Source organism: Rhynchophorus ferrugineus, unplaced genomic scaffold (genome assembly GCF_030347505.1).
Source record: "Rhynchophorus ferrugineus isolate W39M unplaced genomic scaffold, kcgeb_rfMv2 rfM1, whole genome shotgun sequence".
Lineage (NCBI taxonomy): Eukaryota > Metazoa > Arthropoda > Insecta > Coleoptera > Curculionidae > Rhynchophorus > Rhynchophorus ferrugineus.
In genome coordinates, this window is record NW_027472580.1 from 17,346,591 (window position 1) to 17,363,235 (window position 16,645).

The following is a 16,645-nucleotide window of genomic DNA, read 5'->3' on the forward strand; positions in this document are numbered from 1 at the left end:
ATATCTACAAGACAGTTAGTGTTCCTTCTCTTCTCATACATTATAATCAAATGTACATGTATATTCTAAGCATTTACAGCCACATATAAAAACTCAGTTATCGTAGGTTTATGCTATATTAATGATATTCTTACACCCTGTCTCAGTAAATGTCAGCATTAGGTCATAATCTCACCTTCGGAAAGTCTCATTCGATTCCCCGATTTCTCTCATAAATATTTTTTTTAATTAAAAAATAATCAATAAGATAGGTCAATTGAAAAGTCCCCGGCCTGAAACATAAATGGTGCTACTAGAATTAAATCCATATGTTTTTCACAACCTAACCCTCAAAAAATGCGTGTATAAATTTGACAGCGGTCGGATCATTAGTATGTGAATTATAGCATTTTGAGTGAAGCAACTTTTGTTATTGTGAAAAAAATTTATAAAAGGGAATTTTGCGTGATAACAAAATATTTATTTTTGAAGGGGAAAAATACAGTTGAAGCAAAAACTTGGCTTGATGCCGAGTTTCCGAGCACTGAACCAGGAAAACCAACCATCAAGGATTGGTATGCTAAGTTTAGACATGGTGAAATGAGCACCGAAGGCGGTGAACGCAGTGGACGCCCAAAGGCGGTTGTTACCGACGAAAACATTTAAAAAATCCACAAAGTGATTTTGAATGACCCTTTGCGTCGATATGTGACAATGGGTGAAATAGAGCTCCATCATTGCACTACGAAGTCCAATCGACAGTCATCCGAGTGGACTGTATACGATGAACCCGCTCCAAAACGTGGAAAAACGTAATCGTCGGCTGGCAAGGTTATGGCGTCTGTATTTTGGGATGCGCGTGGAATAATTTTTATTACGATTACATAGTGTTGGATCGTTTGAATGATGAAATCGCCGAAAAACGGCCGTATTTGAAGAAAAAGAAAGTGCTGCTTCACCAAGACAATGCTCCGTGTCAAAAATCCTGTTATATGCTTCATTAAATTACTATACATGCGTTTATATCCGTGACTGAACACTAATGTAATTTGTTCTGATTGGTGATTAACTTATCATGGTTGATTATCAATATGGATCTAAAAGTAAGATTATATACATTTTTATAAATCCATTAATCCGATTTCATTAGATTAATACTATATTTTTGCGATTGCTAATTACCATAATTACCTTCCAGTTGTTTAATTTATGGAGTCTTATTTCAAGTCAGTGAAAACGATGGAAAAAATCCATGAATTGAGCTTCCTCACCTACCGTATTCTTCAGATCTGGGCCCTAGCGACTATTTTCTGTTATCAGATCTCAAAAGAATGCTCGCTGGATGAAATTTTCGTCGAATGAAGAGGTGATCGCCCAATCTAAGGTCTATTTTGAAACAAAGGACAAATCGTACTACAAAAATGGTATCGAAAAGTTGGAGGGTCCCTATAATCTGTGTGTCACCCTTGAAATGAATTAAGTTGAATAAAAAAAACTAATTTTGCCAAAAATGTGATTAATTATGGTAGGCCGGGAACTTTTTAATTGGTCTGTTATATGTAAACAATATTATTAACTGTAACAAACACACAGAATATAATAAGACACAACGGACAAAGCTTTATTATAAATTTAGACACAGAATTGTCGGATTCGAGATTACGCTATCTATTGTAAAACCTTCAAAGTTTAATAGCAATTCTACTACACATATTTATATATAACGACAAAATAAGCGACAAGTAATGCTTTATATCTATTCACTGTATATTTAATAAGAATTAGAACGACGAGAAACCACGATTTCCATATGGTGTTTCCTCAACTTCACCGCAAAAATATGGAAGCGTGCATTGATAACGCTTTAATGTAAATACATGTTGAAATTTCGAGATAAAAGCTAAGATTACTAGAAATCGTATGAATTTACGATATTTCTGCCGTCATCATAATTATTTTCAGTCGATTATATCATTTTTAGTGCACGATAACTATTTTAATCGTTCGCAATTTTCTGTTTGTTTCAATTGATCCGTCGATGTTCGGTTTTATATTATCATTTTTTAGTCGGTAGACCACTAGAAAAATACACGGTTTGGTTTAACCAGTTTTACCAGATTTTATTTAGATTATTATGTTATTTCATTGTAATAATATAAAAATATATATTAGATTTTATTTTCCTTATTAAAAAAAAATAGTTTTACCACTTTTTTATGTTTCGAGTAAGAGACCAATCACACATCAGTGTTGAGAGAAATCGTCACCTTTAGAAGTAATCGTCCTAAAATTTATTACGGTGTTCTATTGATTTGACGCGTTTTCTACTTTTGAAATTGTTCAGATCCGTACTACCTCATATACGTATGTATAACGTACTACTTCATTTTTTGTCGTTGGAACGTCATGTAACCTATAAAAACAGTCCCTCACATAATGTGCTTTAGTTTCATTATATAACGGAACCAATTGCCTCACTTATCTACCAATATTCAGACTACAAATGAAACATGACTTGACTCTGATGAATATTTCTCTACACTTGAAATTGTTTTAATAGATCCATTCTTCGTCGCTGCTAATAATCCGGTACCAAAACCTTTTTTATCGTTGGAACATCACCTTAAATAATTTAAAGTTTTTGCGTTGAGTGGGTTTTAGTTCGTAAGAGAGACAATTTTTTCACTTGTTTACCATTCGTAAAGTTACTAAACATTTGCTTACCGTTAATAAATCGAATAGTTCTTGTCGCACATTCCTCGTCACTTATTGTATTGCAGCTGCAAGTCTTATGTTTTCTTACAAGGGAGTTGAAGTGTATCTTGATAGTTCTTACATGAGATAACAAAAATTAACGCCAAATTAAGATCATACATTAAATGGGTGGCGCAAAATATTACTAGTTCCCTTGTAGGTATAAAAAAGTTTCCTAATATCGTGGTTCGAGCCTACGTTAAACAGTAGGTCCAGTGCAGATAAACTCTCGTTGGTAAAGTCCACATTATATATATATATATATATACATATATATATATATATATATGTATATATATGTACATTGCATAAGCTCTTCATCGCCTTAACCATCAGTAAACTATCTGAAAAACCTCACTAGCGAGACAACTATCAGAGCTAGCCAATATCTTCAACTCCATCCTGAGGTTAAAGCATTTCCCAAAGAATTCTTAAAAATCTCTGCCTGATTAGTTCACTTTCCAAACTTGTCGAAAAAACGATATTATACGCTTTAAACAACTTTACAGACACACACCACCTAATCCCGAACGAACAATTCGGTTTCCGTGCGAAACATTCAGGCCTTTAGCAAGCTGCTCGCGTCGCAGCAATAATCTACCAGGAATTAAGAAAAGGTCGAAAAACTGGAGCCATCTTTTTAGATGTTTCCAAAGCTGTCGGTCAAGTATGGCACCACGGTCTAATATTCAAAGCAAAACAGCTTGGTCTACCGAATGATCTAATCTCTCTGATATATTCATACTTAAACGGTAGGTCCTTTAAAGTGGGGATCGGTGACGCAGTCTTTTCTCGAAAACAGATTTCCACGCAGGAGTTCTGCAAGGTGCTCCACTAACCCCTGCCCTCTTCAACCTTTACATGGCTGATTTAACACTCAACAAGCATTCTCACACAGCATTTTATGCAGATGATACCGCTTTTTTCACAACCGGTTATAGTCTCGACGCTATTCGCTACAGACTTCAAGTCCAACTGAACCAGGCGATCGCGTGGTACAAATTCTGTCGGTCGCAGATAAACGCGAGCATAACTCAGGCTATTCTGTTCCACCGCAAGAAGTTCCGCGCCTATCGCCTCCAAATTGATAAAGTCCCTATCAATATCAACTAGCTTCAGAAAGTATCATACCTCGGTCTCCAGTTCAACCGCAGATTCCAATGGTCAGTCCAAATTCAGCACGCTATCTGCAACGGTAATGACATGTATAGTCTAATCTTCCCACTCCTCTGCAGAAAAAGTAAACTCCCAATCCTCCAGATAGCGACTCTGTATAAAGTGCTAGTCCATCGAACCTGCCTCTAGGGAGCACAGGTGTGGTAGTGGTATGTCTCTGAGAGACAACTTGAACTACTTCAAGCGAATCAGGCATCCCGTTTGGGAAGAGTTTCACGAAAATGTTCAGGTTCTCCATAGGCGCCGTAGAACACGACAATACATTGATAAAGGCCCTACCCATCTACAAAACTTGATATAAATCAACTACGACATTTCCAGTCGTAACCCAGGGTCTCCATCGCCGTAAAACACTTCACTATCCCGAACCCGAAGCGACATCAGCAAAAGACCCTTTGGTTTTAGCTGGTCATCTTGGAAAAAGAAAAAAAATCTTCTGTACTTCCTTTTTTTTGTGTAACATATAGTTAGGAAAATAGGGAAACAATGTAATAGAAAATAATAAATGAAAATCATTCTGAATTAAATCTAACATCTAACATATTCCAATACATGAAAATATAATAAGAAACACATGCTCGAAATCAAATGAAAGGCGGTTTTAAAGTATATGTAACGTCACCAGAAATACAGATGCTTACAATTTCATCACAAATAATTTGAGCCATAAGAATGTAACATACTTTTTACAATTTAAAATAATGGGATTGTTTTATCAAAATAAGAAGTTTAATAAAAGTTTAATATTATTTTCAGTTGATATGTAGCATAAATGTTAGGTTTTTAGTTTTAGTTTTTTAACCTAACAATTATTAATGATGTAATTTATTTATTATGATTTAAGTTAAAGGACATTTTTGCGAGAGTTTTTAAGAAAATAGTAACGAAACGTACAAAAAATAACAACAAATCGAAATGTCTGTCATTCCCATTATTGGTGAATATGCACCGTAAAATTAACAACTGTAAATATAATGCTATTTTTTCACTTGAATGAAAACTAAAATTAATAATTAGAAATGGTGCCGAGCCGTTAATTTCAGTTTTGCGCATAACTATAGTTTATTATAACAATTTGGATGGAGATTAAAAGAAACGTTTTAAATTCGAAATATCGATTCTTATTAGCAATTTTTTTATGTCGAGATTTACAAAATAAAAAAATAAAATTCTAATTTAGTAGTACCAATAGATCTAAAATTTAAATGTTTCATGGTAAACGCAGAATTAAATCAACTTCAATCTTAGGATTTGCCGGCTTTGTGGCACAGTGGTAAAGGCGATGGGACGGTCCTCCTACTGTTGCGATAGCCGCGGGTTAAATCGTGCTGGGCCATGGTCGTAAATTTATGTTTGTGATTGTTTAAAATTTATGAATATTCTAGACAAGAGTGTAAAATCCGACAAGGAAAATGATCAGTCACGCCAGTAACCAGGCTGGGTAACACGGGATGTCTTCTGGGATGAATTTTTTAAAGTTGGTCACTCACCAGTCGGTAAGATTAATGCTGAGGACCGTGGTTCGGAGCCAACGTTAAACTTTAGGCCCCGTCCAGTTAAACCCATAGTTGGTAAAAGGAGACTAGAATTTAATACAAGGACAGTGAATTAATTTTGAAGATTTTTAAAAAATACTGTGCCTTATTGATTTACTTATTATTATTCTACTTATGATATTACTTTTTTATACGCAAAACTATATATCAATTAAGGTTATACAAATATTGGTTAGGAACAATAAGACTTAACAGAACTACTATATTGTCAGGTCTGAAATCTAATATTTTTTTAAGTTGAGATATGTGAATGATACTGAGTTGAACTTTGAAAGGGCCGTAATTTTTATCTATTATATTGGCTTATAAATTAGTTTCAAAGGATTTTTTTAATTCAAAGCTTTATTGTGAAGTATCGATACAATATATTTTGTTCAAAGTATTGTTCATCGATAGCTGCTACTTCTCCCGGCTTGCAGGTAATTTACGGATTCCGTCGCGAAACAACAATTTATCTTTTGCGGCTATCCACGAATGGACCTATTTTTTGGTATCGTTATAAGAAGTGAAACGCTATCCAGACGTGTAACGACTGATACGTCGGTAGTAATCAGAAGGAGGTCTGGGCAAAACGTCGGGTGGAGTGCACTTCCCATTTTAGTGTTTCCAGATACATTTTCACTAGTTTTGCAATATATGATCGAGCGTTGTCAAGAGAAAATCACTGTTGTGTCTTTGCCTGTATTTTATTTTCTATTATATTTGCCGGCCATTTTCGCGGAGTGCTCAACGCAATAACATCACCTGTAGTCGTTAGCAACCTCTATTGATTATGTAATTAGGTTTTAGTAGCTCATAGTATATCACATCAAACTAATCCCACAGACTGAGAGCATTAGTTTGTTTGCATTAGCATTATAAATTTCACGTGGGTCTTGATTGTTGATTGGGTCTATTTTGCTGTATTGAAAGTGTTCGTGAATGATAGACTCTACACTACCAATGCTGATGCCGAGTTCAGCCGAAATAGTCCTCCAAAATGAGTTGCTCTATGTGGCGACTGTTGTCTGGTGTGAAGCTGGTTCGCGGCCGATGATCATGCGGCTTATTCTCGACGCTTTCGCGGCTATCCTTAACGCTTTGGCCCATTTAAACACGGCAAACCGACTCTATCGAACTGATTTCACAAGCGCAGAAAAATTTCCCTCTTTTTTAATGCCTTCCCACACTAAAAACCGAATGACAATACGTTCCGCTATGGCGGTGGGCACTTAACGTCCACTCATGGCCGTAGCACGCGCGTGAACATGCGCTCCCGACGAAAACTATGCCACATTGTTCGTAAGGGACCCAGCTATCACATATTCAAGCCACGACCTTCAAAACATACATGCGCGCCATCTACAGCGTTTTCTCCATCATATTTGAACCCCCTCGTAGTATAGATACTTTAAGATGAATGCACAGTTCCAATTTTTGGTTCTTAATTTGGTTTTATCTATCAATTTATTATCAAGTTGTTTAATCTGTAAACATACAATTTATAATAATTATTTTTACAGGGAAATCGTTTTCCATTACCATCACGATTTTCACCCACCCCCCCGTGGTGGCGACGTATCATAAAGCCATCAAAGTTACAGTCGATGGTCCTCGAGAACCCAGATCAAAACCTAGTAAGTACATAATACGAAAAATTATTTTTACATTATTATGCATAATATTATTTTATAATACGTAGGTAAGATAAAAATTAAGTTCGTCTTCGTTTTTTCTTTCGTTTCGAAGATATTAAATACCGCTAAGTAAGTAATTCTTCATATTTAATACATAACTTGCAATTGATTGGAATATTGAAAGAATTATCTAAACACTTACAACAAATGTAACACATAGATGGCGCTAATTTTATTGCATTCTCCGGTTTTTCAGTTAGTACTAACCTTCAAGCATAAAGGAGACTTTCTAAAATACTAACCTTCAAAAGTAAGCAATTTGTAAAAGTTTCATGATATTCTACTCATAAGTTTGTGAGTTATTGTGCTAAGAGTGACATTACTTTTATTACTTTCAAAACAATGGATCAAACACAATTTCGTGTGTTTTAATTTTACACTCCTCCTTGATGGGAAAATATCGTTCAAACGAAGTAACGGAACGTGTTATAAGGACTCCGCTTCATTAGAAACAACAATAAAACGTTGGTTTGCTGACTTCAAATGTGGTCGTAGATACACCGATGATGCAGAACGCATTGGACGTCCAAATGAGATGGTAATACAAAAAAATCTACAAAATCGTTTCGAATGATCGAAAAGTGAAGTTGCATGAGTTAGTTAACATCGTAATAATATCAAAAGAAAATGTTGGCTTTATATTGCATGAGCATTTGACAATGACAGAGCTCTGTTCAAATTAGGTGCGGCGTTTGCTTACTGTTGATCAAAGACAAGCATGTGTTGATGATTCTAAAGAGTGTTGGCCATGTTTAAACATAACAAACCAGAATTTTTGCAACGATATGTTACAATAGATGAAACATGTATTCATCACTTAACTTCGGATCAAAAGGACTGTCATTTGTGTGGACAGCAATTGGTGAACCTCGTCTAAAGTGTGCGAAAACACAACAATTTGCTGGAATCGGCCGACAATGAACCGTGTCAGAAGTAAATCGAAAGACTGGTAGTTCGCAGTAAGCAATTTTAAGCGTTATTACGAACAAAATAAAAAAGTAAGTTTCCAGAATACAAAAAGGTATTGTGTACTCCTACTACTGCACACCATAAGTTTAAAACTCACAGTTTGATAGTTTGAATGCGGTTTGACAAGCCAGTTGCTTTTTGAATGAAATGTTTTTTTTCATCAGAAGAATGTTTTGTTTCCATAATCTCCGTTTATCTCAATACCTATAGTTCGGTGTTTTTCGATTTTTTTTATTCCTTCTATATCATCGTTTTTCATAAGGCCTTTAAAATCTCTTCATTCGACCTAAAGTTTTACCACTCAGCCATTGCTTTAGGTTTGGAAATAGTAAATAATCACAGTGCACTAAATCTGGCGAATATATATGTGGTATGTGATCAGGTAGCAATTTCCAGTGCCCGAGCATTATCTTAATGTACATATACTTGCGTCGTTCACTAAATACTTTGAATTATTTTCATATATTGAAGAAGAAACAGGTGGTGAGTCAACTAAAATATTTTCATTCGAAATCCATTTTCTATTGTCTCAATTTTATAAGCTTTTGTATAAACTTTCCCAAATATGGAGAAATAAATTCGGTAGCGACTAACCACTCGACATGGATAAGTTGTTAAGCGAGAGCCTTTTGGACGTAGTATATTTTTAAGGGAAATAAATGAGACTTTCACAGGCTGCATATAATAAATTGAATGAGAGAAGAGGCATATTATAGATACATCATTGTTACGTACAATGACAATTAGATCTAAATTTCTTGTATGCCTGTAATGCCTATCTAATACCAGCACAATTGGATATTATTAAAATGTTTTACTATAAAGAAATTTCTTGTTGTTTCAATAAAGACCCATTCGATAAAATAACCTGATTGTGTTCATTTTGACAAAACTTTTGATTCAATAAGGCAAAAATGTACATATCTGATCAAATCAGAGTATATTAGTTATAGTCCGTTATTTTACTTACGAAAATCGATTACTTTTGGATTCTAGAATATTATGTCTTCGTCTGCCCAATGCCTGTATTCAAGACAACCACAACCAAATAAATTTATGATTAAAACTGATATACTCATAACATATTGTTTTGAAGATAAATAACACTTTATTCTCGGCCTCAAAAAATAAAGAAAATAGAAGGAAATCCCATGAAGGAGGAAAAAGTTTAGCATTCCTTTTACGTTAGAGGGCGCGAGGGTCGCTAATATGAACAACGGGAAATAAATATATAATACTAATTTAAAAATACAATTTTTTCAAGTATGTCTAATATTATAAGTAAATATTTGGAAAATACATTAAAAAATGTTATATAATTTACAAAAATTATTTAATAATAAATTATTTAATGTACAAAAGATATGAAAAACTTTTCATTACAAAAGTAATATCCATTTATGGAAATTCGCAAAATGATTTTGAATGACCCTAAATTGAAATTGAATGAAATAGCAGACACTCTAAAGATATCAACTGAACGTGTACATTATATCATTCACGAATATTTGGGTATGAGAAAGCTCTGCGCAAAGTGGATGCCGCGCGAACTCACTTTTGACCAAAAACGACGAGTTAATAATTCGGAGCAGTGTTTGAAGTTGATCAAGCGTAATAAACCCGTTTTTTTGCGTCGATATGTGACAATGGATGAAACATGGCTCCATCATTTCACTCCGAAGTCCAATCGACAGTCATCCGAGTGGACTGCACGGGATGAACCCGCTCCAAAGCCTGGGAAAACGGAACAGTCGGCAGGCAACGTTATAGCATCTGTATTTTGGGATGCGCATGGAATAATTTTCATTGGCTACATTGAGAAAGGAAGCATCATCAATAGTGACTATTACATAGGGTTTTTGGACCGTTTGAAGGACGAAATTGCCGAGAAAGGCCGAATTTGGAAAAAAGGAAAATGCTGCTTCAGCAAGAAAATGCATCGTGTCAGAATTCGGTGAAAACGATGGCAAAAATCCATGAATTGGGCTTCGAATTGCTTCCTCGTCCACCGTATTCTCCAGATCTGGCCCCCAATGACTTTTTCCTGTTCTCAGATCTCAAAAAAATGCTCGCTGAGAAGAAATTTTCTTCGAATGAAAAGGTGATCGCCGAAACTGAGGCCTATTTTGAAGCAAAGGACAAATCGTACTACAAAAATGATATCGAAAATATGGAGAATCTCTATAATCGGTGTATCACCCTTGAAGGTAATAAAAAAAAATTTGCCAAAAAAATGTGTTTTACTATGATAGGCCGGGGACTTTTCAATTGATTTGTTAATTATCAATTTTTTCTAAAAACGCAGTATTTTTCGGTCATATAAACATAAATTTATTTACTTCAGCATTATTTTTTAAAATTACGTCAAGTTTGTCATTGATTTTGCTTTTGTATTTCTAGTTACTCAGCCGCAAAACAAAAAATTAAATGCTGTTTCATATGCGCTGGTTTGAGACTCCTCCCGCCTTCTATATTCTTCTTCTATATTTTGTGATCTGATGATGATATTAATTCGGTTGACGAAACACGCACGTTGAATAAACAAACAAAACGTAAATTCGATTCGCGGTGACGTAAAATCTCTCTCCACTTCTCCCCGTATCATTTAGTTACCTGTATTAATTAATACTTTCGTAGAACGTAAATTTCCCGTACTCATGTTCGGCCCGTGCCGTCAACAGAAGCCGCCGTTGCCAACTCCGAGGGGACCCATACACCTCCTCACCCTCTGCGATATAGCCCTCCGCACTGAGCCACCTCGACGGGCCGGGGCGGCGGCCCACACGTAAAATCTATGCGCTCCAGGTCCGTTGACGGTAAATGGCGTAATTACTTACGGAATAATGAGCCTGTAATTGCAGAAATGGCAGATTTGTAAATTGCTAATCTGACGCATTTATCAGTGATTGCTTTGTGTGTGTATGTGTGTGTGTGTGTGCGTACATCGACCGGGATGTTGTCCTACTGCGTTGAGTTGGACGCGACGTTTAGATTTACGTTTTTCGGATTGAGTGTGTATGTACAGTTATTTGCTTCGATGATTGATATCTTGTCCCACTGTATTAAAATATATTTTATTTCGATTGTTACCATTGTCGTTTTAACTGTAACGAAACATCAATCAAAATTTGTAGCTTTGTATCATACATGCGCGGTTGTTTTGACTAAACCATTTGAATAAATGGATTTTTAATTATTTTGTTTTTTTATTTTAATAATTAATTAATTATTTTAATTTTATTTTAACGGATGGAAGTGATGACTATGTATGGAATACTGGCGATCTTCAATTATTTTAATATAAATCAAACACACTTAATAGCTGTACTCCAATACTGCACTTGGCCGCGGGTAAAAATTATCGATGATGCGCTCGTTATTTCTCCAAAAGCATAGATATATCAATATATCGATATTTTTCCAACATCCTTAACTTCACTCCTTAACAACCAGAACCGTATCAGTCGCGCTATATAACGTATAACATCGAGTGTAATTATTTAAGACAATGTTTCTTTCATCTTTTGTATCATTTATATTGGACTTATTCTGATAACAATATTTCTTCAATTATTATTGATACGGATATATTATTTTCATCTCGCCAACATTTCAAGAACTTGAAATTCCTCTTCCTGTAGGTATTGGAAATATCAAATCGTGGTTACCCGTGATTAAGGATGTCTAAAAATATCGATATTTTTTTCATAAAACATATTTTTCTGACCGATATTTTTCCATATATTTATAAAATTTTTCGAAGAATTTAAAAAATATCGATATATTTAAAAAGATATATCGAGTGATCATTGATCCCCATCTCTACCCATGATTGAAATATGTAAAATTCTCACATAAGCATGTTAGTTAACTTTTTCCATAATAATGAATTCTATATAACCATTGATATATTGTTATTACTGTGCTATTATTCTGCATATTTCGTAACTTTATATACTTGTCAACCAGAATGGAATAACCAACTACATTTTGCAATTAATTTGAACATTATTGCAAAGATATTGCATTATAATTGTTAGTAACACAGCTGGAATATCACTTGTTTAGCCTTTTTCACAGCATAACAATTGTTTACTACATGTAGAGAAAACTTTATATTTTCATTACTGAAAATTAGAAATTAATAAAAATTATATTTGATTCATTTATATCTTTTATTATTTGATATTATTTATTATTTATAACGTATAACATCGAGTGTAATTATTTAAGACAATGTTTTATCTATTGTATCATTAACGTTAGACTTGTTCTGATAACAATATTTCTTTAATTATTGTTCATACGGGTATATTATTTTCATCTCGCCAACATTTCAAGAACTTGAAATTAATCTTCCTGTAGGTATTGGAAATATCAAATCGTGGTTACCCGTGATTAAGGATGTCTAAAAATATCGATATTTTTTTCATAAAACATATTTTTCTGACCGATATTTTTCCATATATTTATAAAATTTTTCGAAGAATTTAAAAAATATCGATATATTTAAAAAGATATATCGAGTGATCATTGATCCCCATCTCTACCCATGATTGAAATATGTAAAATTCTCACATAAGCATGTTAGTTAACTTTTTCCATAATAATGAATTCTATATAACCATTGATATATTGTTATTACTGTGCTATTATTCTGCATATTTCGTAACTTTATATACTTGTCAACCAGAATGGAATAACCAACTACATTTTGCAATTAATTTGAACATTATTGCAAAGATATTGCATTATAATTGTTAGTAACACAGCTGGAATATCACTTGTTTAGCCTTTTTCACAGCATAACAATTGTTTACTATATATAGAGAAAACTTTATATTTTCATTACTGAAAATTAGAAATTAATAAAAATTATATTTGATTCATTTATATTTTTTATTATTATGATATTGTTTATATTTAAAATTGGAATATTCTATATTACACAGATTACTTAATTTTTACAGATTTTTTTGTTATTGTCTACAACTCCTTCTTTTGTGTGAGGTTACTCAGATATACAGAAAAAGAAATTGACAAACGATGTAACAACTGTTTGAAAAAGTTTTAAATTAACTATTTAGTAATTGACTTGAACAATGATTCTAATAGTAAAAGTGACAGTGACTGTAAAATTTGTGTGTATAGATATGTCTGTAATTGTTCATAATACATCATAAGAATGGAAACTATTCTTTTACAGATAATATGACAAATGCATTAGGCGAAATGCAGTGATGAAAACGATGACTAAAAAGATATAGAGGAGACCGGTAGAATATTGCATGATAAGTTAATATGATGATTATTTAACAATTTTGCAAGGCAGATTGATTTATTTTATGGAACCCATCAATAATTACAACATCAAATAATGTGGTGTCCATTTTCTCAGATTTTAATATATATTACCACATAAATGTTTTCTTATAAGCGACATATTACATATTAATCAATTAAAAAGAAGTCTAAATTTAAAAAAATCGTCATATTTAATCATTATTAAAAAACTATAAGGCTACCAACAAACTGTAAGATATTATAATACCACTTGTTCTTTTGTGTAGGATTACCAATCCTTTCAACTCATTTTATAAGTTCGTAAAGCAAATTTGATAAATAATACTATCATATATTCTTTTTATCTGCAAAAATTAGCTAGTTCCCCAAGTTGAGGATGATAATTATCTTGGTATGCATCTAGATGAATACCTAACTTGGAAGAAGCACATAACATACTTCCTAAGCGAAAACAACTTGTACTTAAACTACCCCACATGTATATCCAAGTTATCATTAGATAACAAGGTATTCGTATATGAATCTATACTTAAGCTTATTTGGTCATATGGAATACAACTATGGGGAAACACAAACTCTTGCGTGCTATTGTCCATGCTCCGTACTATGTTTCTAACAAAGTGATACTAGGCGTTTTACAAGAACGTTCGAGGGCCTGGGGTCCGCTACCTAGCCTAGGTGATTTGACAAATGTTCCAATCAAACTAGAACAAACAATTACTGTCCTTTTTGGGAATCGAGTCCGCGGCCCCCGCGTGTGGCCTCTACGTTCTAACCATTACACCATAGAAACAAGAAATTACAATATTTCTACGACGTCTTATATGATAGGGTTTGTGCTTAAAAATCAAACTTATTTGTATACCGAACTATTTCCGATTTTTCGTCACATCAGTTCAGCAATAGCATTATACAACAATATCTGATTATTTTAGGTAAAAATATGTGAAGATATTGTACGTGCCTTTGAAAGTTGAGGTTTTTTCTCGATTAAGCCCGTACAGAATACTGGACCACTAAGAGTAATAATAATAAGAGTAATACCAGAGTAATAATAAATAATAGGCCGGATTGGTTGGCGCAGTGGTCAAGGCGATATGACGATTAAATTTATGTTTTTAATTGTCCTTAGGTAAAAATGTAAAATCTGACAAGGAAAATGATCCCAGTCGCGCCAGTAACCAGTCTAAGTAAGGCTTGATGTCTTCTGGGATGATTTCTAAGGTGCTCATTCGCCAGTTGATAGGCTTAATGCCAAGGACCGTAGTCCGGAACCCACGTTAAACAGTAGATCGAGTCCAGATAAACCCTCGTTGGTAAAAGTAGACTTTAAAATATAAAAATAATAATAATAATAATAAAATATACTGCTGAATGTGGAACTTTAAGAATACTGGATAATTTGTTCACACACCTAATTTATTTCTCCAGCTGAATTATTTTAAAAAACCATTGAAAGATTTTTCATTCACCGATTTTTCGTGGTTATGTTTTACACCCGACTACGACGTCCGACACTGATTTCTGTGTGTAGAAGCTCGATCTCGATGGAGAAAAGCAGAAGCTAAACGAAAAAAAAAAACAAAAAGCGTAGACGGTAGCAACAAGAAGGTTCCGTAAATTATCCCTTCAAAATCGCTTAGTAATGATATGCTTCGGGACCTAGCAGGCGCGATCAACTACGTTCGAAGACCTCTTGTTTGGTCATAGAGTATGATTGAGATCTATATTTTTATTTATTCGAACTAGATTTTATTTACTTAACATAATATACATTTATACATTTTGACTAAAAAGGCTATTTTCTACCAACTACTGGGAAACTATTTTTAACATCAAAAAGAACTGTAATTTTTTTTTAGAACACATTATATCACCCACTTTTTACAAATGATATTTATAGTTTAGTTATATTATTATTTAACTTCCATGTCAGAGGAACGTTTCATAAATATATTGATTGCTTTCGGACTTTAAATGATTTTTTAATTAAAATTGAACTATATTCATATACTATATATATTGAACTATATCCAGTAAAAGAGCGAATGTACGTCATTAAGATTTATGACATCAACAAGTTGCAATGTTGCCATATTAAATCGGCCTTTTGGCTACAATGTTTGCCGGTTTATAACCTACAATTATAATCTAAAACTAACGTGTTGAAGAAATTCATAGATTTTTGACAACAGAGTCAACCAGTACCAACAGAAAACGAATTTTATAAATTGAATCTGTTACATATTTCCAGGCATCATATAGAATTCTGTCTCTTTTTGACTAGTGTAAAATGAGAAGTGACACTCTGTTCCGATTTTAAATAGAATTTTACCTTTTTACAGAATATATTAAATTAACATATTTGACGATATACATAATTTAAATTTTGTGTATGAATTAAAAAATTAATGAACTTGTACATATGTAATTAAAATTAGTTTAACAAAAACGCACTTGTATTATGCTCTATCTGATTAGTGATTAATTATTTGGAATATTGCAAATGATGCATATTCGGTGCTATAGTGTTATAATTTACTGTGTTTTTGTTTTATTTCCATTATTCGCAGAAAAATATAAGCTCAATGCTTATGATCACATATTGTTGTTATGAACAAGAGCATCGCTATAAGTCAAAAAATATAACTGTTGCAGCGAAATATGTAAATAACAGCGAGGTTTTAAAGGATATTTATTTGATACAAAGAATATAATGTGTACCTACTAAACTAAGAAAACAACCAATTAGTCTTTCATTAATAAAATATTATTTTGAAGACAATTGATTATGAATTAATACTTAATGATAACCAAACAATTTGGTATGTATAATATGAAGGCCCAACACAATTAAATGCTACAGTATATTCTCAATAGTTTCTAGTAGTAACAGGTGTTGTTTCTTTATAAAATCATTTTATTGAATATATTCTAAAGTGTGAACCAAATGTATACTAATCTTAATACATAAAAAACATTGTTCAACTGTGTTTTTTGATACATCTCAAGCTTTTGGTATGGATGATTTAATAGACTGCAAATTAAATTACAAAAGCTTCGGCTTGATCAGTACTTACTACCAGCTAATGATCAGATGATCTATTAACTAACCTGTATTTAATATATTCATATATTCTACAGATAATTGCCCTTGACCTTGAATGTTAAATATTTGGGAATGAATTTGGAAACTTAACCTGGAAGATACATGTATTAATATAATGTACA

At 33.2% G+C, this 16,645-nt stretch overlaps 1 protein-coding gene across 3 annotated transcripts in view; it reads left to right on the forward strand.

The window, feature by feature from the left end:
* Window positions 1–16,645, forward strand: part of LOC143195665 (runt-related transcription factor 2) — a 207,591-nt gene that overhangs the window by 48,284 nt on the left and 142,662 nt on the right. For all 3 annotated transcript variants that reach the window (XM_076403042.1, XM_076403063.1, XM_076403052.1), the window contains exon 3: window positions 6,968–7,081. In XM_076403042.1, coding sequence (XP_076259157.1) covers window positions 6,968–7,081 — 114 coding nt within the window. The remainder of the gene's footprint in view (window positions 1–6,967; window positions 7,082–16,645) is intronic.